The sequence below is a fragment of the Ornithorhynchus anatinus genome, chromosome X1 (assembly GCF_004115215.2).
Source record: "Ornithorhynchus anatinus isolate Pmale09 chromosome X1, mOrnAna1.pri.v4, whole genome shotgun sequence".
Lineage (NCBI taxonomy): Eukaryota > Metazoa > Chordata > Mammalia > Monotremata > Ornithorhynchidae > Ornithorhynchus > Ornithorhynchus anatinus.
In genome coordinates, this window is record NC_041749.1 from 112,871,236 (window position 1) to 112,895,888 (window position 24,653).

General features: G+C 46.8%; 1 protein-coding gene across 4 annotated transcripts in view; it reads left to right on the plus strand.

Moving 5' to 3' along the window:
- ARHGEF18 (Rho/Rac guanine nucleotide exchange factor 18) overlaps positions 1 to 24,653 on the plus strand; it is a 121,684-nt gene that overhangs the window by 40,548 nt on the left and 56,483 nt on the right. For 2 of the 4 annotated variants that reach the window (XM_029050332.2, XM_039910101.1), the window contains exons 5-10: positions 509 to 623; positions 1,299 to 1,356; positions 2,148 to 2,192; positions 5,061 to 5,141; positions 5,787 to 5,892; positions 6,343 to 6,556. In XM_029050332.2, coding sequence (XP_028906165.2) covers positions 509 to 623; positions 1,299 to 1,356; positions 2,148 to 2,192; positions 5,061 to 5,141; positions 5,787 to 5,892; positions 6,343 to 6,556 — 619 coding nt within the window. Of the gene's footprint in view, positions 1 to 508; positions 624 to 1,298; positions 1,357 to 2,147; positions 2,193 to 5,060; positions 5,142 to 5,786; positions 5,893 to 6,342; positions 6,557 to 18,096; positions 18,176 to 24,653 lie in introns of those variants that run through there. The other 2 variants (XM_029050333.2, XM_029050335.2) reach the window with 1 other exon arrangement.

Below are 24,653 nucleotides of genomic sequence, written 5' to 3' on the forward strand. Positions count from 1 at the left end.
CAAGCTCACCCCTGTGCGTGAGGAGAAAACAAAGCATCGTTTGCTCAATCAATCGTCTTTATTGAGAGCTTGCTGTGTGCAGAGCACTGAACTAAGCGCTTGGGAGAGCACACTCCAACAGAGTCAGTAGACACATTCATTTGCCCACAACGAGCTTACAGTCTAGGGAGAATAGAATAGAAGCACGGGTCCCTCTTGCAAGGACGTTTGGAAATTTCTTTGCAGCTTCACATGGCTATGAAACTCGCTCGCTGATATCCCTTTCCCCCTGTTGTTCAGTCCCCATCAGTTCCCCCTGAATCAGCCAAAACTCAACCCTCCCCCACCTCACCAAACCCTGTCAAGGCCTCTGCTCAGTCAAATGGTGATTGAAAGTGGTTTGGAGCAGTGGGACTAAATCACAAGTAGAGTTGGCCTGGGTTCAAGCTTTGGGGGGTGTGAGCGTGAGGCACATGGCGAAGACATGGGGCTGCATTCTTTTATGGATATTTTTATTTATTCCCTGCAGGAGTGTGGCAACGCTGGAAAAAGATTGAGTTCGAAGTCCGTTCCTAAAGCCTGTGATAAGGTTTTTTCCCCAAGAATATCTCAGAACTCGGAGGTTTCCAGTCCAGTAGCTCAAGGTCTGCTGTGTCTTGCTTTGTTGAGTTTTGCAGTAATTTTCACTGCCTCAGATTCCTTTCCCTTCAGCAGGAGGGTTTCTCTCCCCTTGCCCTAGATGCCTAGGTACTCCCCGCCTGAATCAAAATTAGCCTGGGGGATTTGAGAAATCCCACCCCGACCCCCTTTCATCATTATTTGGAGGGTGAGCTCCGGTTTTCCAGGTGACCCTTAAGTGGCTGATGGAGCTCATTTTCCTACTCTCTGCTCCAGCCCCACCCCTTCTCCCATGTCTCAGGCCCCTTGCTTCTTGCAGGGCTCCCTCTGAGAAGCAGCATGACCTAAAGGAAAGAGCCCAGGCCTGGAAGTCAAAGGACATGGGTTCTAATCCCGGCTCTGCTACTTGTCTGCTGTGCGACCTTGGGCAAGTCAGTTCACTTCTCTGGGCCTCAGTTCCCTCCTTAGACTGTGAGCCCCATGTGGGAGCTGATTATCCTGTATCTATCCTGCTGCTTAGTACAGTGCTTGGCAACAATACCACGTTGATGATTAGTATTGTCTTTCTTCCCCACCCTGACCCTCAAACCCTCCTGCAAGGCTACTCTGTAGCGGTGAATTCACCCGGGGCAAGAGAGTGGATTAGCCCCTGCTCTTAAACAGAAACATCTGACATTCTTTTATGTGTGTGGTTTTCGCAGACATTGAATCACCTGTGCTGGAGGGAGTGGAAAAGGGCCACATGACCGCAGATCATGTGTGAGTAGTCCCAGACTTATGAGAGCTACAGCACTTTTGGGGGTGGGGGCTGGTCTGGTTTGCATGTGCCATCTATCTAGGGTATTTATTGAGTGCCCACTGGGTGCCAAGCACTGTACTAAGCGCTTGGGAGAGTTGGTAGATGCAATCCCTGCCCACATGGAGCTCAATCAATCAATGGTATTTCTTGAGCACTTATTGGGTGCACAGCACCATGCTAAGCGCTCAGGAGAGGACAGTAGAGTTGGAAGGCACAATCCCTGCCCTCAAGGAGCTTACGGTCTAATGGGGGAGGTAGACATTTGGAATCAATCGATCGTATTTATTGAGCGCTCACTGTGTGCTGTGCACTGTACTGAGTACTTGAGCGGGACAATATAGCAATAAAACAGAGTTGGTAGGCACATTCCCTGACTGCAGCAAGCTTACAGTCTTCACAGACAGGGGAAGAATGAGTTCTTTGGAAAAAGCCATTCACTCAGCAATGCCTCCCTCCACACAGAAACAACGAATACATCCAGGAGACCTCAGGGTGTCATTGGAGGTAGCCATTGTTTTGTGTTAGTCAAAAAAGAGAGGATTCAAGTTGGTAGAAGGTGGAGGAAGGAGGAAAAGGGAGTGACTCATCTGAGACATTAGTGGAGCTCTGGTACATTTTAAACCTGTCTCCTTCAAGGCCCCGAGCCCATTACTCACAAATGGTATTTTGGATTCGGGTTCCCAATTGAACTTTTTAAAATCATTTTTCACTTGTTAAACCTTTTTTCCCCTGCCTCTAACTCTTCTCTTAGGCTAATTGTCCAGCAGGTGCTTCAAGAGCTCAAACAGTACCATGGGTAAGTGGGAATCATTAGATAAAAGGAGAGAGGGAGGGAGTGGAGCATGTGGCATCTGTAGCATAGCCTCATGGAGAGAGACTCTGGGCCTGGGAGTCAGGGAACCTGGGTTCTAATCCCGGTTCCACCGTTTGCCTGCTGTGTGCATCTTGGCAAGTCACTTAATTTTTCTGGGCCTCAGTTTCCTCATCTGCAAAAAGGGGGTTCAATATCTGCTTTTCCTCCCACTTGGATTATGAGTCTCATGTGAGACAGGGACTCTGTCTGACCTAATTATCTTGTATCTACCCCAGGGTTTAGTGCAGTGCTTGGCATATAGAAAGCACTTAACTATTATTATTATTATTACTATTATTATGTCATTCTCATTGCTGTATGCTCCCACGATTCTCTGGGACAAAGTCTGAAAGAGTCCAAGTTGTCTGGCCTGGCTTGGGCTCAGAACAGCAGAGAGAACAGGTAGTCATGGCTGCTTCCCTTTCCCAGGAACCTCTTTTTCTGTCTGCAGAATTTTCTCTTTCTGTTCATCTTTTTCCTTACCACCACTCTTTCTGTAATCCAATAACCTCTACCATAAACTCTTCTTTCTGGATGCCTAGAGAACAAACTAGAAGCCTGATGGTAGGCTGGTTGGAGAAGATATTTTTATCTACATTCCTGAACACTGTGCTGTGTGATATGCTTAGATAGTCCAAGAATCAGACTTGTCTCTCCTGTACATCAACTCCCCCGTATTCCTGGCCCAACTGGGTGATTCCCCACTCCATACACTGGCCCAAGTCCCAAAAGTTTTCCCTACAAAAATGTTCACCTCACAGGTGGTTCCAACTAGCCCTCTCCCCGCTCCCCTTTCCACCAAGAAACTGGAACTTCGCAAACCCCTGGGTGCCAGTCTGGGATTCTAGGAGACCTGAAGATTAGAGTAGTGGCATGGCCTAGTGGAAGGAGCATAGGCCTGGGAATCGGAGCACCCGGGTTCTAATCCCGGCTCTGTCCACTTGTCTGCGGTGTGACCTTGGGCGAGTCGCTTCACTTGTCTGTGCCTGTTACCGCATCAGTAAAATGGGGATTAAGAGTGTGAGCCTCACATGGGACAGGGATGGTGTCCAACCCGATTTATCTTGTATCTACCCCAGGGCTTAGTACAGTGTTGGGCACATAGTAAGCGCTTAAATGCTACTGTTATTATTATTATCCTCATCATTATTATTATTATCTGAGTATTATTCCTGACCCTACTGTGGACTTACTCTGAGTCCCTGGGCAGATCACTGGGTCTCGATTTCTTCAGTTGGATGATCAAGATGATAATATTGACCTGACTCCGTGACAAATGTGAAACAAGTGAAAGCCTTCAAAGTGTGTAGCAAATCTAAGGGTGTTATATAGAGAGTGAGATAGAGCGATGGTAGTGGTTGTTATTCTATGGATGGCCAATTCCTGTCTTTTGGCCCAAGTCCTGATCCTTCCCACAATCCTGGGAAAAGAGGAGAAGCAGCATGGCCAAGTGGATAGAGCTTGGGCCTGGAAGTCGGAAGGACTTGCATTCTAAGCCCGGCTCCACCCCTTGTCTGCTGTGTGACCTTGGGCAAATCATTTCACTTCTCTGTGCCTCAGTTACCTCATCTGTAAAATAGAGATTAAGACCGTGAGCCCCATATGGGACATAGACTGTGTTCTACCTGATTAGCTTGTATCCTTCCCAGTGCATAGTACAGTGCCTGGACTTAACAAATACCATAAAAAAGGAAAAAAAAAAAGAGATGACCATTCTCTCTTGAGGATTCTGGGGATTCTTTAGGGCCACCTAGGTGGCTCTCATACACGGCACAAAGGAATGTGGTCTGGGAGTTGATTGGAAAGAGCATAGTAATTAGGAGGCCTGATTCTTTGTCACTGCCTGACGCCTTAGGTGCCTGGAGGGCAAGCCACATCATCCCTCTCCCTGCCTCCATTTATCCTTCTGGGAAATGGGGATAATAGTACTTGGCAGTTAGGTAAATTAATGCCTGCCGATTATTCTCATGGACTAGATGTTGATGAGGTTGATAATTACTGGGACTGACCTCAGAACCAGACCTTCATTCACAAAGGGTTTACAATTGACGTTGTTGTGGTCAAGGCCAGGGAGCATAGGATAGGGTTGGCACATGACACTCTCCTGTATGCTTGGTAAAGCCCATATCATAGCATATTATTATTATTATAGTATTTGTTAAGCACTTCCCATGCATTAAGCGCTGAGGTAGATACGAGTTAATCAGGTCGGACCCAGTCCCTGTCCCACCTGGGGCTCACGGTCTAAGTAAGTGGCCTGGGAGTCAGAGGACCTGAGTTCTAATCCCAGCTCGGCCACTTGTCCGCTGTGTGACCTTGGGCAAGTCACTTCACTTTTCTGTGCCTCAGTTTCCTCATCTATAAAATGGGGATCGAGACCGTAAGCCCCAAGTGGGACGGGGACTGTGTCCAACCCGATTTCTCTGTATCCACCCCAGCACTTAGTACAGTGCCTGGCACAAAGTAAGTGCTTAACTAATACCAGAATTACTATTATTATTATCCCTATTCTACAGGGAAGGAAACTAAAGCACAGAGAAGTGAAATGATTTGCCCAAGGTCACACAGCAGGCGATTGGTGGGGCTGGGATTAGAACCCAGGTCCTCTGACTCCCAGGCCCGTGCCCTTTCCACTAGACCATGCTGCTTCTCTTGGATGTCTTAAAGAGAGCTGTGGGGCCCTGGTGGGTACTATAGGCTTTGACAAGTGGTTGCCATGGACCGTCCCTTACTCATCTGCAGAGGCTGTGACGTGGAGAGACTTTCCTGCTGGGTGGCTAATGGAATCATCATTCTGTTGAACCTGCACAGGGCAAAGCAAGGATCTTGGTTACCTGATGGCCAGGAAGAAACTCAGAAGAACCTGACTTGGTTTGAGTTCTTGGCTAATGAGTGAGTACGTAGGGACCCTCAAGCACAGACAAGCTTGTTGCCTTTCAGTTTCTCATCAGAAGTGGATTTCCCATGCTGCCTTTAGAGACAGCGGAATCGCAGCCAGTTCTATCAGACACAACAAGAATGGGACTCAGCTCTGGAATTGTTCATTTCACTGTACTCCCAAGTGCTTAATACAGTGCTCTACACACAATAAGGGCTCAATAAATACCATTGATTACCTGTTGTCCCACAAGAGGCATGGGAGGAAGCTCTTGTGGGGATTCATTACCTATGTTTTCTGTATGAAAATCAGTTTGGGGGTTGAAAGACACCCCCCTCCCCCATACACACACACACACACACACACACACACACACACCCCTGCTCATTTTATCCTCAGAGCAATTAGTCAATCAGCAGTATTTATCGAGTACTTACTGCGTGCAGAATACTGAACTAAGCACTTGGGAAAGTCTAATACAATGGAGTTGGAAGACACCATCCCTGTTTTCAAGAAGCTGACAATCGAGTGGGGGAGACAGGCATTAAAAGTGAGGGTGAAGAGAGGTCAGACAGATGCAAATTAATTAAAGGAATGGTAGCACTTGAGTAGTTGTTCTACTCCTATGTCTTGACATACACCTTTTGGTCTCACTTTAGGAATGAAGACAGTGGGAAGATTGAAAAAAGTGAGAAAGGAACCAAAGTGAAACGTCGACTGAGCTCCCTAAAGAACCGTGTCACTGGCTCGTGGCAAAAAGATAAGGTAAGGAGGTGTTGAGCAGAGAGAAGAGTGATTTGGGTAGGATGGAAAGGAGTTGCTTTAGATCTGTCGCTTGGACCTAGGCTAAGCCGACTTCTTGGAAGAAGAGAAAAACTCAGAACAGGGAACAATTCTCAACATCAGAATCGGCCCCAGGGAGGTGGGAGGTGGGGATGATGGGGTAGGGGCTCCATTTTAAGATGGCAGGTTGTAAATGTAATGGTAATTGCAGCCTAAAGCTGTTATAAAGTGGCTGACCCTAGTCTGTTTGGTGTTACAAATTCTAAACCCATCTGGAAGACATTACAGAAGGACAAAGCTGTGGGCTGGGGAATAGTCATGGGCTTGAACCGGGCAGAGGGAGTGGGGCTGTTGCTGTCTTTTACTAAGTGTGGACAAAGTTAAACTGGTATGGACGATGTGCTCTTAGACCTTTTTCCCATTTCTCTCCAGGGTAAGAACAAAGAACAGAAAGAGAAGGAGAAGGAGAAAGAGAAAGAAAAAGAGAAGGAGAAGGAGAAAGAAAAGGAGAAAGAAAAGGAGAAAGAACTAAGGGAGAGGTGGAAAAGCATAAATGGGCACCAATTAGGACCAGGGACATTTTCCAGTTGCACGAACTGCTCCCTCTGTGGCAAACCACTGAACAAAATTGGCCTTCAATGCTTCAGTAAGTATGGCTTCCCCCCATCTGGCTGTTTTTGTCCTAACCCCTGGCCTGCCCAGCCTTTCCACCCTCACCCCCAAACCCCGCCACTGGCCACCCAATTGTAGCAGTAGAATTTACAATCCATCTATCAGTGGTATGTATTGAGCGCTGACTGTGCAGAGCACTCTACTAAGCGTTTGGGAGAGGACGATACAATAGAATTGGAAGACGTGATCATTGCCCACTCTGTGCAAAGCACTGTGCTAAGCGGTTGGAAAAAAATGCAAGTTGGAGAATTAGACACTGACCCTGACTCCCAAAGGAGTCACAATCTCTTTCCCCACCCCCACTCTCCACTTCACACTCCCACATTCCGTAAGCCCCTTTGCTGGGATGAGCTCTTTCCTCCTAATTTTTCCCAAAGGAAAACTCCATGCGGCTTCCCTCATCTCCTTGGCTGACCAGAAAAACATATCATTTTGCAAGGCAGCCCCCAAAATAATGGCTCACACTCCTCTCCTTGGGTAGGGGGTTATAAAGGGAATTGTAATCTAGCTGTTGTAAACTCCTGGAAGGCAGGGATCCTGTCTTCTAACTGCACGTTGCTCTCCCAAGCATTCAGTGCAGTGGTCTGCATTCCTTCCTTCCTTCATTCATTCATTGTATTTATTGAGCGCTTACTATGTGCAGAGCACTGTACTAAGCATTTGGAATGTACAATTCAATTACTGCACACACTAGGAGTTCCGTAGATAATAAATACCATTGATGGTTTGGAACAGGATCTCTTTGCCTAGAGTGCTGCAGCTTCATCCCTGAGCAGCGGGACCCCAAATTCCCCAAACGGATGACTCGGTTCTCTTCTTGGGAGGAAGGACTAAAGAAGGGAAACCATAGAGCCCAATGGAACGGGATCCAAAATACAGAGTCCTCTCATGGATATTGCTGTTCCCCCTGTGCATAGAGATTGTGGCTTCCTCCCTGCATTTGTGGCTTGCAGTATCGCCTCTCCTCTTCTTCCTTCTCCTCCTGTTCCTCTTCCTTCTCCTCCCCTTCCTTCTCCTCCTCCTAAGAGCAGCCCGGTTCCTCCCCAATCTCAGGGATGCAGGTCATGTGCAGTCTGAAGGGGCCTGGGGTTGCACATGGTCATCCTTGTGCTGATCCCAGGAGTTCAGTTGACTCTAGGTCATAGATTGGACTGGAGCCTCCTCTCGAAAGGACACGAACCTCCATCCCTGCCCTCCCCCTCCCCCCCAGGCCCCCGCCTTCGGGGAGCCCACTGGACCTGGGGAGGCAGGATTCTCCTAGAGACCGGTCCAGGCCAGACCTGTTCTCTGGGGATGGCATCGGGACCAGACCGGCCTCTGGAGATTCGGGTGAGGAGGAAGAGACTTTCACTGAGGCATTCAGCTGGGCGCATTCCTCTCCACGTCAGGCACCGCTCCCTTCTGTGGCATGTAGATCCCCACTCCCTCCCACCTCTCCTAGGTAGCAGTGCCTTTTCCCACTGCATGAGCTTCCTACTCTACCCAGCAGCACCCCTGGCCTCTCCTCCTACTGCCAGTGCCATCCCCCTCCATCCCTCCCTGCCGAACACTTGACCACACGGCGGAGCTCATTAGACCTAAGGGCTTTTGAAACAGAAGGTTCTTTCTCTTTTTCGATCTACGGCTTGTATAGCAACCCTGGAGCCTCAGAACTCAAGGTCAGTAAAATCTACTCCATGTCCTTCTGCAGGAGTAGGACGAGGGACACGTTTTAGATGATATCGGTGTTTTTGGCCAGGAGAATGGTGACTAGCCAGTGGGGGAAAATGTGACAGCTTGGAAGTTTTGTTTATTCAGTGAAGGGTTTGCAATTTGGCTTAGGGAGTAATTGCGTCCTGATGCACCTATATATAAAATCCTTTTTAACGTCAACTCAGGGGCAACCAGATTATACTCCGGGGAAATGACCCTGGGGAAGTTTCTGGGTGAAAGGTCCCACAGACAAGGTGCAGCTGCTTTCTGGTCTTACTGGAAAATTCATGGGGCCCTGAGAGCCAAGGAGCTTTTGGTCATTTGATTCTGTGTTTCTGGTGCCAATGACTTACAGGAACAGAGTTAAGATATCAGGAGGTGGAGGCGGAGTGTTTGAGAGGGAGGGAGGGAGGGAGGGAGGGAGGGAGGGAGGGAAAGCGAGAGATTGTGTGTATGTGTGTGTGTGTGTGTGTGTGTGCACGCACGCATATGTGCACATGCTGGAAATAGATTTGGCTCTAGGGGAGAGGGTGTTGGAGAGGAAAGTGTCATAGCCCTGATCTCAGGAACTCACTACAGGAACCCAGTGTGTTAGAATGCTTTGGGTAGCTTCTCATTCAACCTGTGTCTACCTGTTTATCTGTATTTTCTTTTGTATTTGTTAAGTGCTTTCTGTGTGCCAGGCACTGTACTAAATGTTTGGGCAGATACAAGCTAATCAGTTGGACACAATCCATGTTCCACATGGGGCTCACACTCTTAATCCCCATTTGACAGATGAGGGAACTAAGGCCCAGAAAAGTGAAGTGACTTCCCCAAAGCCATCTAGCAGACAAGTGGAGGAGCTGGGATTAGAACCAAGGTCTTTCTGACTCCCAGGCCCATGCTCTATCCACTAGACCGTGCTGCTTCTCGGTCTTGCCATCAGTTTTGGTTTTCTCTGTTGAGATAGATGATGACTCCTGGATCCTTGTCCCTGAATGTGCATTAATTAAAGGACTGGGAAGCCTTTTCCAAGCTCCAGCACTATCTAAATTAAGCCCTTTTCATAAACAAGTTTCTCTTATTTACATAAGAGTGTAAGATGAATCCCAGGAAGTCCCTGGCAATAGTGTGAAATTCTCCAAACATCAGGTGCTGTGTGAAGTGAGCAATCACTCATGAAATACGTTTGCCACAGAACAAAGGTATTTACTGTATTCTTTGCCTTGTCTTGTTGAAATATATGATTTTATGGAGTATTAGGTGCTGTATTTTACACTGGCACACCCAACTGCCCTGTCGTTTAGAAATTTATAATCAAAATAAGATGATCCTGGCCAGGATAATGATAAGAAGAATTGTGATATTAGTTAATACTATATGCCGAGCAATGTAGTAAGCAGTGGGGTAGATACAAGATGATCATATCAGACCTAGTCCCTGTCCCACAGGAGGCTCACAGTGTAAGGAGGAGGAAGAACAGGTATTGGATCCCCATTTCAGAGATGAGGAAACCGAGGCCCAGAGAAGTGAAGTGACTTGCCCAAGGTCACACAGGAAGCCAGTGTCAGAGCCAGGATTAGAAAGCAGCTTCCCAGTGCTCTGCACACAGTAAATGCCCAGTAAATACCAGAGATTGTTTGACTCCCAAGCCCTGTGCTCTTTCCACTAGGCCCATGCTGCTTCTGGAAATAGCAATAAGAACCTTCTTACTCATATGGAAAGCCAGATAAATAAGTTAAAAAGGAACAGGGATGGATGGGTCAGGGACTTTGCTTTTCTTAAAGGGAAGCTGCCTGACAACTTCTGTGTAGGGAAAATTGAAGAAGCATCCTGAGTATCTCTCACATGTTGGAAATGAGCTGCAAAATCCCTATTGGGAGAGGAAATTTTGGAAAGAAACCAAAGAACAGAAAAGACCACAGATGGGCCTGGTCAAATACTGCAGGGTAACAACTGAGATCCAGTTAGAATGAACAGGAATCTAGAAAGGGAAGATTCTCAATGAAGACTCTGCCACCTTATTCCCTAGTTGGATGTCCTCCACAGTTCTCCACACTGTAATCTCCACCTCTAGGGTTTTTTATTTTTTATTTTTGCCATCCTGTGAGAGGATGCCCAATACTCCTGCTCCTCCTCCTCCTCCTCCTCTTCTTGGTTACTTCTTTGTTTCTTCTTCACTTCTCTTCTAATTTCCCTTCTCTTTTGCACACATACTGCAGTAGCTGAAGTAGAGTTTTGGAACGTAGTCGAGGGAATCTCTGACTGTCAGGTTTTGGAGTTTCCCCCCCCTAATTTGGGTTCTAATTTTCCTAGAGCAACAAGTGATTTTTAGTCAGAATATCAAGTAATTGGCAACGTTCGTGGAGAGGATCATTTCAATAGGTCGGAAAAGGAAATTTGCAAGTCTTCAGATTCTCATGAAGTGAGAAGTGGTTTTGAGGGTCAAATAAGCAACAAATGCAGTTCTAAGTCTTTCCCTATATTGATCACTGGACTATGTGCTTGATAGATAAATCATCGTATTAACTGAGTCTGTTGTGTGCAGAGCACTGTGATAACCACTTGGGAGATAATTCTGGAAATAGAAGATACGATCCCTGCTCTTGAGAAACTTACAGTCTAGTGGGAGAGACAAACAAAATAAGAAAGAAGATAAAGGAAAAATGGATATATAGAGAAGTAAATGATTAACTAGTAGGGCACGTAAGTGGATATATACAGAAGTGCTACGAGTGTATGATTGGCATAGGAGTGCTGAGTTCTCCCCATCCAGACTGTAAGCTCTTTGGGGGCAGGGAATGTGTCTGCTTATTGTTCTATTGTACTCTCACAAGTGCTTAGTACAGTGCTCTGCACGCAGCACTCAATAAATACGATTGAATAAATGGAGTGGTAGAATGGGAATGGGTCCTGTGGAGGACGATGATTTCGTTTTGCCATTTCCAGTGGCTATCATTTAGCTTCGTTTGTTTTTGGTAATAGCTACAGTGAATCTATTCCAAATCCTGTGTTGTCCACCAAATCTTTGATTTTGCTTTTTATCTAAATGAACATTACCCTTTCCCACTTGTTCCTAATGGAACAATTTCGAGTGAATTATGGACCTTCTGTCACTAGATGGCAGACTACTCTTCAGAGCTAACTGCCTCAGATAATTGAGTTTTGTTAGTGCCCTGATACGAGTCTCATTCGTATTTATTGACCGCTTATTGGGTGCAGGGCACCGTACTAAGCGCTGGGGAGAGTACAACACAACAGCGTAACAAGGCATATTCCCTGCCCACAACCAGTTTACGGTCTAATAATAATGAATGTGGTATTTGTTAAGCACTTACTATGTGCCAAGCGCTGGGATAGATACTCGCTAATCAGGTCCCGCATGGGGCTTATAGTCGAAGTAGGAGGGAGTACAGGTATTGCATCCCCATTTTGCAGATGAGGGAATTAATAATGTTGGTATTTGTTAAGCGCTTACTATGTGCAGAGCACTGTTCTAAGCGCTGGGGTAGATACAGGGTAATCAGGTTGTCCCACGGGAGACTCACAGTTAATCCCCATTTTCCAGATGAGGGAACTGAGTCACAGAGAAGTTAAGTGACTTGCCCACAGTCACACAGCTGACAAGTGGCAGAGCCGGGATTCAAACCCATGACCTCTGACTCCCAAGCCTGGGCTCTTTCCACTGAGCCACGCTGGAATTGAGGCACAGAGCAGTGAAATGACTTACCCGAGGTCACACAGAGCTGGGATAGAGCATGGGCTTTGGAGTCAGAGGTCATGGGTTCGAATTCCGGCTCGGCCACTTGTCAGCTGTGTGACTTTGGGCAAGTCACTTAACTTCTCGGTGTCTCAGTTACCTCATCTGTAAAATGGGGATTAAGACTGTGAGCCCCATGTGGGACAACCTGATTCCCCGGTGTCTACCCCAGCGCTTAGAACAGTGCTTGGCACATAGTAAGCGCTTAACAAATACCAACATTATCATTATTATTATTATTAACTCAGGGCCTCTGACCCCCGGCCCCATGCTCTTTTCACTAAGCCATACTGCCCTTAAGTTGGTAGCTTTCAACTATCATGCATACCTAACCTGCAAGAATGGTACATGGCCCAGTTGTGAGAAGCACGTTTACAAGGGTGAACGATACAAAGGAAAAGAGAAGACTCTCTGCGCTGTTGTGTATTGTGATATTTATATTATCGACCAAGGGCAGGTCAAAGGTCAATGCGGTAATAACAGTAATAGTGTTTGTTGAGCCCCCATTTGGGTGAATGCCCTGTACTGTGCTCTTAGGAAAGTAGAATACAGAGAAGTGACACACTCCCTACTCAATCGATCCATTGATGGTATTTACCGAGTGCTTATACTATGCAGGGCACTGTACTAGGCATTTGGGAGAGTTGGTAGGCACAATCCCCACTCTCAAGGAGTTTACAGTCTAGAGGGGAAGACAGACATTAAAATAAATTATGGATAAGTGCATAAGTGCTGTGGGGCTGACAGTGGGGTGAATATCAAGGGCTTAAAGGGTACAGACCCAAGTGCGTGGGCCACGAAGAAGGGAGTGGGAGTAGGGGAATTGAGGGCTTAGTAGGAGAAGGGCTCTTGAAGGCCAGCCCCATGGCACTTATGTATATATCTGTAATTTAATTTATTTGTATTGATATCTGTCTCCCCACACCCCTAGACTGTGAGCTCGTTGTAGGCAGGGAGTGTCACTATTTATTGTTTTATTGTACTTCCCCAAGCGTTTAATACTGTGCTCAGTAAGTGCTTAATAAACACGATTGAATGAATGAATCTTAGTAGGGCTTTGAAGGTTGGGAGAGTGGTGGTCTGTTGTATATGAAGGGGGAGGGAGTTCCAAGCCAGAGGGAGGATGTGGGCAAGAGGCTGGCGGTGAGAAAGATGAGATTGAGGTACAGTGAGTAGGTTGGTGTTAGAGGAGCGAAGCATGCAGTCCGGGTTATAGCAGAAAGCAGCATGGCGCATGGGCCTGGGAATCAGAAGGTCATGGGTTCTAATCCCGGCTCTGCCACTTGTCTGCCGTGTGACCTTGGGCAAGTCACTTCACTTCTATGGGCCTCAGTTCCTTCATCTGTAAAATGGGGAGCGAGACTGTGAGCCCCACATGGGAGAGGGACTGTGTCCAACCCAATTTGCTTGCATCCACAGTGCCTGGCATATAATAAGTGCTTGACAAATACCATAATAATAATAGGAAATCACTGAGGTAAAATAGGAAGGGGAGACCCGATTGAGTGCCTTAAAGCCTTCAGTCAGGAGTTTCTTTTTGATAAGAGGTAGATGGGCAATCACTGGAGGTTCTTGAGGAGTGGGGAAACATAGGCTGAACAAAATGGGGAGCCAGGCATAAACATATTTATAACTAGTGGAATCAGACTAAATAATTGAATGTACAACTGAATAAACATTTGCACAAGTGGAAAGCAGCGTGGCCTAATGGAAATCAATCAATCACATTAATTGAGCGCTTACTATGTGCAGGGCACTGTACTAAGTGCTTGGGAGGGTATAGTGCAACAGAATTAACAGACACGTTCCCTGCCCATAACGGGCTTGACGCTGTTTATTGCCATTGTTCTTGTCTGTCCGTCTCCCCCGATTAGACTGTAAGCCCGTCAAACGGCAGGGACTGTCTCTATCTGTTGCCGACTTGTTCATCCCAAGCGCTTAGTACAGTGCTCTGCACATAGTAAGCGCTCAATAAATACTATTGAATGAATGAATGAATGAATGAATGAACATTAACATGAATATATAAGTAATTTATAATATATAATTTAAAGATACGTACATTAAGTGCTTTGAGGTAGAGGCACGACCCTGGGAGTCAGAGGACCTGGGTTCTAGTCCCGGCTCTGCCACTTGTCTGCTCTATGACCTTGGGCAAGTCACTTAACTTCTCTGTGCCTCAGTTTCCTCATCTGCAAAATGGGGATTCAATTCCTGTTCTCCCTCCTACTTAGGCTCTGGGCCCCAGTGGCTGCCCATCCACCTCCATATCTAACAGAAACTACTTACCATCGGCTTTAAAGCACTCAATCACCTTGCCCCCTCCCACCTCACATTGCTACTCTTCTAGTACAGCCCAGCCCGCACACTTCAAGCCTCTAATACTAACCTTCTCACTGGACCTCCCTCTCATTTATCTTGCCACCGACCTCTCACCCACAACCTACCTCTGACCTGGAATACCCTCCCTCCTCAAATCTGACAATTAGTCTCCCCGCCTTTAAAGCCTTATTGAAGGCACATCTCCTCCAAGAGGCCTTCTCTGATTCAGCCCTCTTTTCCTTCTCTTCTACTCCCTTCTGCATCGCCCTGACTTGCTCCCTTTACTTATACCCCCTTCCAGTCCCACAGCACTTGCGTACAGATCTGTAACTTTATATTAATATCTGCCTCCCCCTCTAGACTGTAAGATCACTGTGGGCAGAGAAGGTGACTGTTATTATATTGTATTCTCCCAAGTGCTTAGTGCAGTGCTCGGCACACAGTAAGCACTCAATAAATATGATTGACTGACTGATTACCTCATATCTACCCCAGTATTTGACATATAGTAATAGCTTAACATACCACAATTATTATTGTTATCATTTTAATTACTATTATGTGCTGAGGATGGGTGTCAATAAAGATATAAGGCCTAGAAATGGCTAGCAAGTTTGCACAGCTTGGGGTTTGGTGAATTAATTGTTAATTGTGGTATCTGTTAAGCCAAGCACTGTACTAAGCGCCAGGGTATATGCAAGATAATCAGGTCCCACTTAGGTCGCTCAGCCCAAGTAGGAGATCGAACGGGTAATGAATCCCCATTTTGCAGATGAGGGAACTGAAGCACAGAGAAGTGAAGTGACTTGCCCAAGATCACACAGCAGACACATGGAAGAGCTGGGATTAGAACCTACGACCTCTGACTCATTCAGTCATTCATTCAATTGTACTTATTGAGTGCTTACTGTGTGCACAGCACTATACTAAGTGCCTGGGAAAGTACACTGCAACAATAAACAGTGACATTCCCTGACCACAAAGAGTTTACAGTCTAGAGGAGGAGAGACAGACATCAATACAAATAAATGACAGATATGTACCTAAGTGTTGTGGGGCTGGGTGGGGGGAAGAGAAAAGGGAGCAAGTCAGGGTGACGAAGTGGGAGATGAGGAAAAGTGGGGCTTAGTCTGGGAAGGCCTCTTGGAGGAGATGTGCCTTCAATAAGGCTTCGAAGGGTGGGGAGAGTAATTGTCTGTTAGATTTGAGGATGGAGGGCGTTCCAGGCCAGAGGCAGGACATGGGCTAGGAGTCGGTGGCAAGACAAGCGAGATCGAGAAGACTCCCAGGCCCATGCTCTTTCCACTAGGTCACACTGATTAAGTGGGTAAGACTCGTTGGAAGAGGTGGGATTTTTACATGGGTTTTGAATCTGGGGAGAGCTGTGGTCTGATATATTTGGGGAGGTTCTCCCATTTACTCCTGGTTTTCAGGTTCAGCCAGTTTTCAAGAAGCAAAGAGTTCCATAGCTTTGGACTCCTGCCTGAGAACACTTCCTCCAGTTCTTACTGGGCTTAACTTGACCATCATCAAAAGCTTTGCTTCAGCATTAAAAAAAAAGAGAGAGAGAGAGCTTGAGGTGCAGGAGATTGAGTGTCTGTTCATTAGCTCTGTTTATGGTCTTTAAAGAGAAGACTTGGAACTTTAAGTTCTCTCCTGAACTGAACTGGCAAGAGTCATCTTGAGCCAAGATATAAAATACTCAACCTGGAAAGCCAGGACTGTCAGTCTGCTATGATGACCTGGTGCATGAGCCACCTTCTTTGGCTCCTGTGGGCTGCCACTCCTCAGACCAGCCTACCAGCAGGGGTATTGGAGCGTAGTTGGTCACTGTCAGCTCAGAATGGAAAATGATATAATAGTAGCCAAATTAAGCATGGAAATAGTCACACATAATGCCTCAAATGGTAGTTCTCATAAACTCTTGAACCACCTTACAAAAATTGCCATCTGAAACACCAGATCATTAATTAAAGGCCCAGGTAGCTTTTCAAGTCCAAGGCACTTGCTGATAAAAGGCAGGCCTGATAGAAAGATAATTTGGCTCAGGCTGTATTTGGGGCTAGACAGGTTATGTCTTGAGGCAAACAAGGAGATCCTTTCTTGTCAGCCCTTTGCTGTAAACAATGTCCTTCCCATCTCACTTCACTCCTGTGGCTAACCCATTTCCAAGTTGTTTTTTTTTAAAGTCCGTAAACATTGGGTACTAGGCAGCACTTTCCAGGGGCCCAGTTAGGCCTGTGAAAGGGAAAAGATTTGCTACATCGGAACGGTATATGCTATTACACTCATCTGGTGGGGGGGGGGGGGGGGGGCAGTGAGAAGCAGCATGGTGTAGTGGATACAGCACAGGCCTGGGAGTCAAAGGTTGTGGGTTCTAATCCAGACTCTGCCATTAGTCTGCTGCATGATCTTGAGCAAGTCACTTTACTACCCTGTGCCTCAGTTACCTCAACTGTAAAATGGGGATTGGGACTGTACGCGCCATGTGGGACAGGGACTGTGTCCAAGCTGATTTGTTTGTATCCATCCCGGTGCTTAGTGCAGTACCTGGCACATAGTAAGCACTTAACAAACACCACAATTATTATTATGATGATGATGTATGTTGGCGGGCAGGGGTGGTGCGGAGAGGAGACAGGCGACTAATGTGGAACAGATAAAATGTTTAATCTGCAGGGAGAGAAAAACGATTTTCTCCAGGCTTCTTGGCTGCAAGCCATCATCTGGAGCGAAGGTCTACACACAACAAGGTTCAGAGGGGACACAGCATGACCTGGTGGCAAGAGCCCATGCTTGGGAGTCAGAGGTCGTGGGTTCTAATCCCAGCTCTGCCACGAAGCAGTGTGGCTCAGTGGAAAGAGCATGCGTTTGGGAGTCAGAGGTCATGGGTTTGAATCCAGATCCACCACTTGTCAGCGGTGTGACTTTGGGCAAGTCACTTAACTTCTCTGGGCCTCAGTTACCTCATCTGTAAAATGGGGATTAAGACTGTGAGCCCCACGTGGGACAGCGTGATCACCTTGTAGCTCCCCAGCGCTTAGAACAGTGCTTTGCACATAGTAAGCACTTAACAAATACCATCATTATTATTATTATTGTCTGCTGTGTGACCTTGGACAAGTCACTTCACTCCTCTGGGCCTCAATTACCTCATCTGGAAAATGGGGATTAAGAGTTGTGAGCCTCATGTGGGATCGGGACCAAGTCCAGCCCGATTCCCTTGTATCTCCCCCAGAGCTTTGAGTGGCGCTTGGCACATAGTAAGTGCGTAGCAAGTACCCTAATTATTATTATTATGGGTTCGAGCTGGATTCGAACCCATGACCTCTGACTCCCAAAGCCATGCTCTTTCCACTGAGCCACACTGCTTCGTGGCAGAGCCGGGATTAGAACCCACGACCTCTGACTCCCAAGCACGGGCTCTTGCCACCAGGACATGCTGTGTCCCCTCTGAACCCTTGTTGTGTGTAGACCTTTGCTCCAGATGATGGCTTGCAGCCAAGAATTGATGGATTATAAGGTCTGAGGACCGCAGGCCACTTGGGGTGTCATTCGGTGGAGACCGGGGCCTCGACGAGGTAAGGACGGCGTCAGCCCTGCCCGCTCCCTCCAAGGCGCCGCGGTGGGGTCAAAGGTTACCTGGCCGGCTCGCCCCACCCCTCTCCGACCGGGAGGGGGGAAGGGCCGACCAAAATGTAGCGCCTGCGCAGAGCCCGCCCTCCTGCCCGTTTTCTTCCGGCCCCATTCCTTCGGTCTGTATCCGGGGCACCGGTGGCGGGGTTGGGGCTGCGCTGCAGACGGCGGAGTCGGAAAATCGAGGCCCCCGGGGCAGCGGTAAGAAGGGTGACCGCCAGCGCCGTCCATCGCCCCTCCCCGGCCCGGGAGTCGCCACAGGCCGGTTGAGGGACGGAGCGGGGCCGGGGGCTGAGGCGAGAGGATGGGCAGTGAGGGGGGAGGCCGGCGGCAGGCTGGGGAAAAGAAGGGGCTGAAGCCCCGGGACCCCTTCTGGCCCCAACTCTCCCTCCCTCTCTTTCTGTGGGAATAGTTCTAGAATTTAGGGAGTTTGTCGGGCCTGGCCCTTCCCATTGTTGGTGATATTATTCCCGCTGTTGCTCTTCGCATTCCCTTTGGCCGGGGCCCTTGGAGCTGCCCTTGGCCTTTCCTGTTTCTCCTCCCGTAACACATGTGTGCTACACACACACACACACACACACACACACACACACACACACACACAGAACCATTTGCACTCGACGGGAGGCAGGGTGGAGGAGGGGTCAGTTTTGTTCCCCAACTCGCCCTCGTCGAGAAAGCACCTGTCTGAAGAGGGAGTGTCGCAGGCCTTGGCCTCCGATTTCTGACAGCTCAGGCTGCATTAAAATAAAAACCAACAACAAAAACTCACGCGTAAAAAATGCATTCATTCGGTCATGTTTATTGAGCGATTACTGTATGCAAAGCACTGTTCGAAGCGCTTGAGAGAGTTCAGTACAACGAGAAACAGATGCATCCCCCTGCCCGCAGTGAGCTCACAGTCTAGAGTGACAGAAATGGTGGGGACCCAGAAGAACTTTAGAAAGCTTCGGTGGCGTGGTATTGGTTGGGGATCTTGTAAATGTCACCAGATGCCCTATTTCCGAAAGAGAATTTGGTTCCAGGTGATGGCCAGTGCTTAGAACAGTTTTTGGCACGTAAGTGCTTAACAAATGCCATCATTATTATGGTCCCTACACTATTTTTTCCTCAGTTATTGCCCCTGATCTAAGAAGATCCCTGGTGGTAAAACTTAGCCAGAACGTGACCAAGATTCTGACTTTCTTAAAGTCCACTGACCTGCAGGATGTACCTACAGAGAAGATGGGTTCTCAGTGCTGAAAATCCTTAAATGCTCTTTGAATAATAATAATAATTATGGTATTTAAGTGCTTACTGTGTGCCAGGCACTGTACTAAGCACGGGTGGATACAAGCAGATCGGGTTGGACACAGTCTGGGTCTCAATTCCCATTTGACAGATGAGGTCACTGAGGCCCAGTGAAGTGACTAGCCCAAGGTCACACAGCAGACAAGTGGCAGAGTCAGGATTAGAACCCCTGACCTTCTGACTCCAGGCCCGTGCTCTGTCCACTTTGCCAAGCTGCTATAAAAAAAAGAAAGCGAGCTCATTGTGGGCAGGGAATGTCCCTGTTTATTGTCATACTGTACTCTCCCAAGCACTTAATACAGTGCTCTGCAAGCAGTAAGCACTTAATAAATACGATTGAATGAATTTATACTGACTACATCAAAAGCTTCCGGTCTAGCAAATGTATTTGGCTATCCCAATTAAAATTGTGTCTAAGTAGCTATCATAGTCCAACATGAAATTAAAGCTCTAAACAGACGGAATCTATGAAGTGCTAGGCAGATTTTAGTTGCTTCCAGAGGAATACACAGCAGCGGGCCTCTTTCCACCATTCCTCTCCAAAAGAGAAAACTATTTCAGCTGCTGCATTCTTTACAGATGAGATTTTTGTCCAGAAGCGTATGTTGATATTAGTTACCCGTAGGATCCATCGCCCGCAAAAAGCCCTTGTCAGGATGTGCTTGGTATGAAACCCTCTCCTCGAAGGTCGTTGATTTTGTACCTAAAATGTGTCTCTGTGGAACTGGAAGTTGCCCTTTGCACATTAAACTTGATTTTATTTGCAGTCTTTTCCTCTCCTAAATAAGAAATGTGTAAGAGACTTGAATTGTATTGTGCTTGCCTTAGAATAAAAGGCACTTAGTTGAACCTGCATTTGGTTCCCCTGGGTTTGTTTTCCCTACATGTAGTTCAACTAATTTCCAAAGTGGAGGCTATGAAAGAGAAGGGGGGCCTGGGAAGGCCGAAGGATTATTTATAATTTCACCAAGTTGTAATGAAACACCGTATGCTTCCTCCTCCCTACAGCTGAGAGGACAAAACCCCCCAGACCAAACAAAGCTTTGTTGCTACAGCTGTCACTTCATAAATTGTCTAGTGAGGGGTTTTTTAGGGTGGCAGAGCAGGCTGGGTAAAAAGGAAATAATAATTTGGGGTAGTTTTATAGCTACTCTACCTGGGCATTTCCCTAATGAATACAGGACTTAAACCCAACATTTTAAGTAATGTTTTCAATCTAAAAAATTTGTAGGGTTTTGGGGATTTTTTTCATTCGGGTCTGGACTACACCCTGTAAATCATCAGGATATGGGTAGGAAGAGTAGAACACTGTCACTGTTTTGCTTGTTTCCCCAAAGTTTCTCCCAGAACTCACTTGTTTGTGGCCTTTCACTTACCTGCAGGGTAGGGTAAAGGCAGAATTACAGTAAGGCACAAAGAAATCGGGTTTCGAAACGTCTCTACGTGACTACTTTGACTCTGGATTTTATTTTATCTACTACCGTGCAGCTGACTTTGTTAAAGCCTTCTGGAAGAAATACAGAGTATATTTTTCTGTATTTCCCAAGTGAAAATGAGCAATGCAGTGTACAGTTGCAGCAAAAGTCCTGTCTGGGCAGTCTTCACATTTCTTGTTTTGGCATGACTTGGTATCATTTTCCTTCATGTTACAGGGAAATGGGGATTACTATGGTAATAACAGAGCAGAACCACCGTCCGGGTGGTACCAGAATGGGAGCTATCAAGACCCTTGCCTGCTGCGCCTTCTTTAATGTTTACCCACCACGTATTTGGAATACCTTTGATACTTATGTCACGGTAGCGCCCTCATCCAACATCAATAACTTTTTAATGTCTGCACTAAAATAATTGTCTTCTCTACTCTTGAATTGGATGCTTTAAAACCTACTCTTGACCCTGGGGCTCCTTGATGAGCAAAAAGTGTCGTCAGAGTATATTTTATGTTGAAGAGAAATATTGTTTCTGTTGCAAAATAAGCATACCTGTGTTTCCCAAGTAAACGATTAAATGGTGAGCTCCGATCCCTGCGGCTTAGAGAAAAATCAGTAGGCCAGTTCTGCTGAAACTTTCTTTGGAACTGTGGGGAGATGCTCCCCAGGTCAGCTGGGGTCACCGACCACAGGGCGGCTCCGGGTTCTTTAGGTTGGGCGACAACGAGCCAAAGACCAGACACCGAGCCAGAGTGATGAGTTCTGCCACTTTATTGGGTATATTTACACAGTTGTAGCACAGCAAGCAAGCAAAGGAGGGGGTCCAAGTCCTAATCAGCAGGGCAGGCTCTGCAGGGCTCCATCTAAACACCTACCACTAATGATAGCAGCATACACCCTACTTATCATGCGTTTGTGTGCGAAGCCCCCTCGTTCGGGTTAGCCCTCTCCATGTTCCCAGGATGTCTGTCAGATTGGGACAGTTCCCGTTCTGCATCCTTGTAGTGTAGCAGTTCCGTGTCCTTGCTGGGTGGTGTCCAAGCGGAGGGAGGGCTGTGTCCTCGCTGTAGGCTGCTCAAGCGGAGGGAGGAGGCGAATTCACAGTTAGGGCACTCTTCCCACAGGAACAGTCGCTAAAGTTATTAGCTCTGATATCGTGAGAGTGGAGTTCATTCCGGCCTCTCCAAAAGCAGACCCAAAAGTGAGTTTCGGGGATGTGTCTGTGGCTGTCAATAATTTCTGTTATTGCAGTTACATCAGGATGTAGTAGAATAAGTGCACCTTTGCACTGTTTAGGTTTCTGCTTCTGCTCCTGGCTCAATAAAGTGCCGTGCACTCAGTAAAGACTCTCCAATGGAATGTATTGTCACGTGCATGGGTACCCCTAAAGCCAGTGTTAAATCTGTTTTAAACCATTATGATCTGCAGTTACAGCCAAAATTTATTGAAGGGTCAGGTGAAACTCACCTTTGAGATAAAAGGGTAGGTGTACTTGCTCTTGATTTCAATGTCAATCAGTTGTCTTTATTAGTAATAATAATAATAATGGTATTTGTTAAGCGCTGTGCATCAAGCACTGTTCTAAGCACTGGGGTAGATACAAGATAATCAGGTTGGACACAGTGCCTGTCCTATATGGGACTCATAGTCTTAATCCCCATTTTGCAGATGAGGTCACTGAGTCACAGAGAGTCAAGTGACTTTCCTGAGGTCAGACAGCAGACAAGTGGTGGAGCTGGCATTAGAACCCAGGTCCTTCTGACTCCCAGGCCCGTGCTCTATCTGCTAGGCCAAGCTACTTCTCTATTGAGTGCTTACTACGTGCAGAGCATGGTACTAAGTGCTTGGGAGAGTACGACAGACCCCAAATATTCTCAATCCTGCCACTCTGATCAACAAACTAGGAAAATGTGACCTAGACCTTAATTGAGGTAGGGATTTTTCATATTTAAAAAATTGGGCTTGGGAGTCAGAGGTTGTGGGATCTAATCCCACCTCTGCCACTTGTCTACTTTGTGACCTTGGGCAAGTCACTTAACTTCTCTGTGCCTCAGTAACCTCATCTGTAAAATGGGGATTGAGACTGAGCCCCCTTTGGGACAGGGATTTGTCCAACCTGATTACGTTGTATCTATCCCAGCATTTAGAACAGTGCTTGGCACATGGTAAGTGCTTAAAAAATACCATTATTATTATTATCTGATTTGAGCAGTAATTATTGAGTTGATTTACTTGGGTAATATATGGTTCACATAAAATAATAAGGCATGGCAAGCATTTGTTCAGTAATATTGCAGCACTAGCAAATGAAACTGGCTAAATGAATTCATTCATTCAATAGTATTTATTGAGCACTTACTATGTGTAGAGCACTGAACTAAGCGCTTGGAATGTATAATTCGGCAACAGATAGAGACAGTCCCTGCCCAATAACGGGCTCACAGTCTAAACGACAGTCTAAATGAATGTTCAACATCACAGCAACATGCTGGTATACTTAGCTATTAGTGTTAAGGCAAATTTGCTTCATTTGAGATATCCAACTCCAGCGTCAATTCAGACCTAGCTGGACACACACACACACTCCACACCCTCTCCCCAGGCAGAACACTATAGGAGCCACACCTGTCTCCCCCAGCTCTTAGAACACTGGGGCAGTTGTGCCATCTTCTTCATCAGTCAGTTTAATAATTGTTCATTCAGTCGGATTCTAGACTGTGAGCAGGAAAGTGTCTCTTGTTATAGTGTACTCACCCAAGCGCTTAGTACAGTGCTTTGCACACAGTAAGTGCTCAGTAAATACAATTGAATGGAGTGCTTGCTATGTGCAGAGCACTGTGCTAAGCACTTGGGAGAATACATTACAACAGTAAAGTAGCATTCCCTGCCCACAGTGAACCTACAGTCTGGGGGAGTGGAGGGAGACAAACATCAATTCAAATGAATAAAATAAAATTACAGATATGTACATAAGTGCTGTGGGGCTGGAGGGGTAGAGCAAAGGGAACCTGTCAGGGCAACACAGAAGGGATTGGGAGATGAGGAAAAGTGGGGTTTAGTCTGGGAATGCCTCTTGGAGGAGATGTGCCTTCAATAAGGCTCTGAAATGGTGGGGGGAGAGTAATTGTCCATCAGATTTGAAGAGGGAAGGCGTTCCAGAGGCAGGACGTGAGCTAGGGATCATTGGCGAGACAGTCAAGAACGAGGCGCAGCGAGGTTAGCAATAGAAGAGCAAAGTGTGCAGGCTGGGTTGTAGATGGAGAGAAGAGAGGTGAAGTGGGAGGGGCCAAGATGATTGAGTGCTTTAAAGCCAATGGTGAGGAGTTTTTGCTTGATTTGGAGGTGGATGGGTAACCACTGGAGTTTTTTGAGGAGCGGTGTGATGTGTCCTGAATGTTTTTGTAGAAAAATGATCCAGGCAGCAGAGTGAAGTATGAACTGGTGAGGGGAGAGATAGGAGCCTGGGAGGTCAGCAAGGAGGCTGATACAGTAATCCAGGTGGGATAGGATGAGTGATTTTTATTAACGTGGTAGCAGTTTGGATGGAGAGGAAAGGGTGGATTTTAGTGATTTTTGTGAAGGATTTAGTGACAGATTGAATATGTGGGTTGAATGACAGAGAGGAGTCAAGGATAATGCCAAGGTTAAGGGGTTGTGAGATAGGAAGGATAGTGAATACAGTGATAGGAAAGTCATGGGGAGGACAGGGTTTGGGTGGGAAGATAAGGAGCTCTGTTGTGGACATGTTAAGTTTGAGGTGACAGGAGGATATCTAATTAGAGATGCCTTGAAGGCAAGAGGAGATGCGAGAATGGAGAGAGGGAGAGAGAGATCAGGGCTGGAGGTGTAGATTTGGGAATCATCAGCGTAGAGGTGGTAGTTGAAGCCATGGGGGCGAATGAGTTCTCAATGAGTTCTCCATGGGAGTGAGTGCAGATGAAGAATAGAAGGGGACCCAG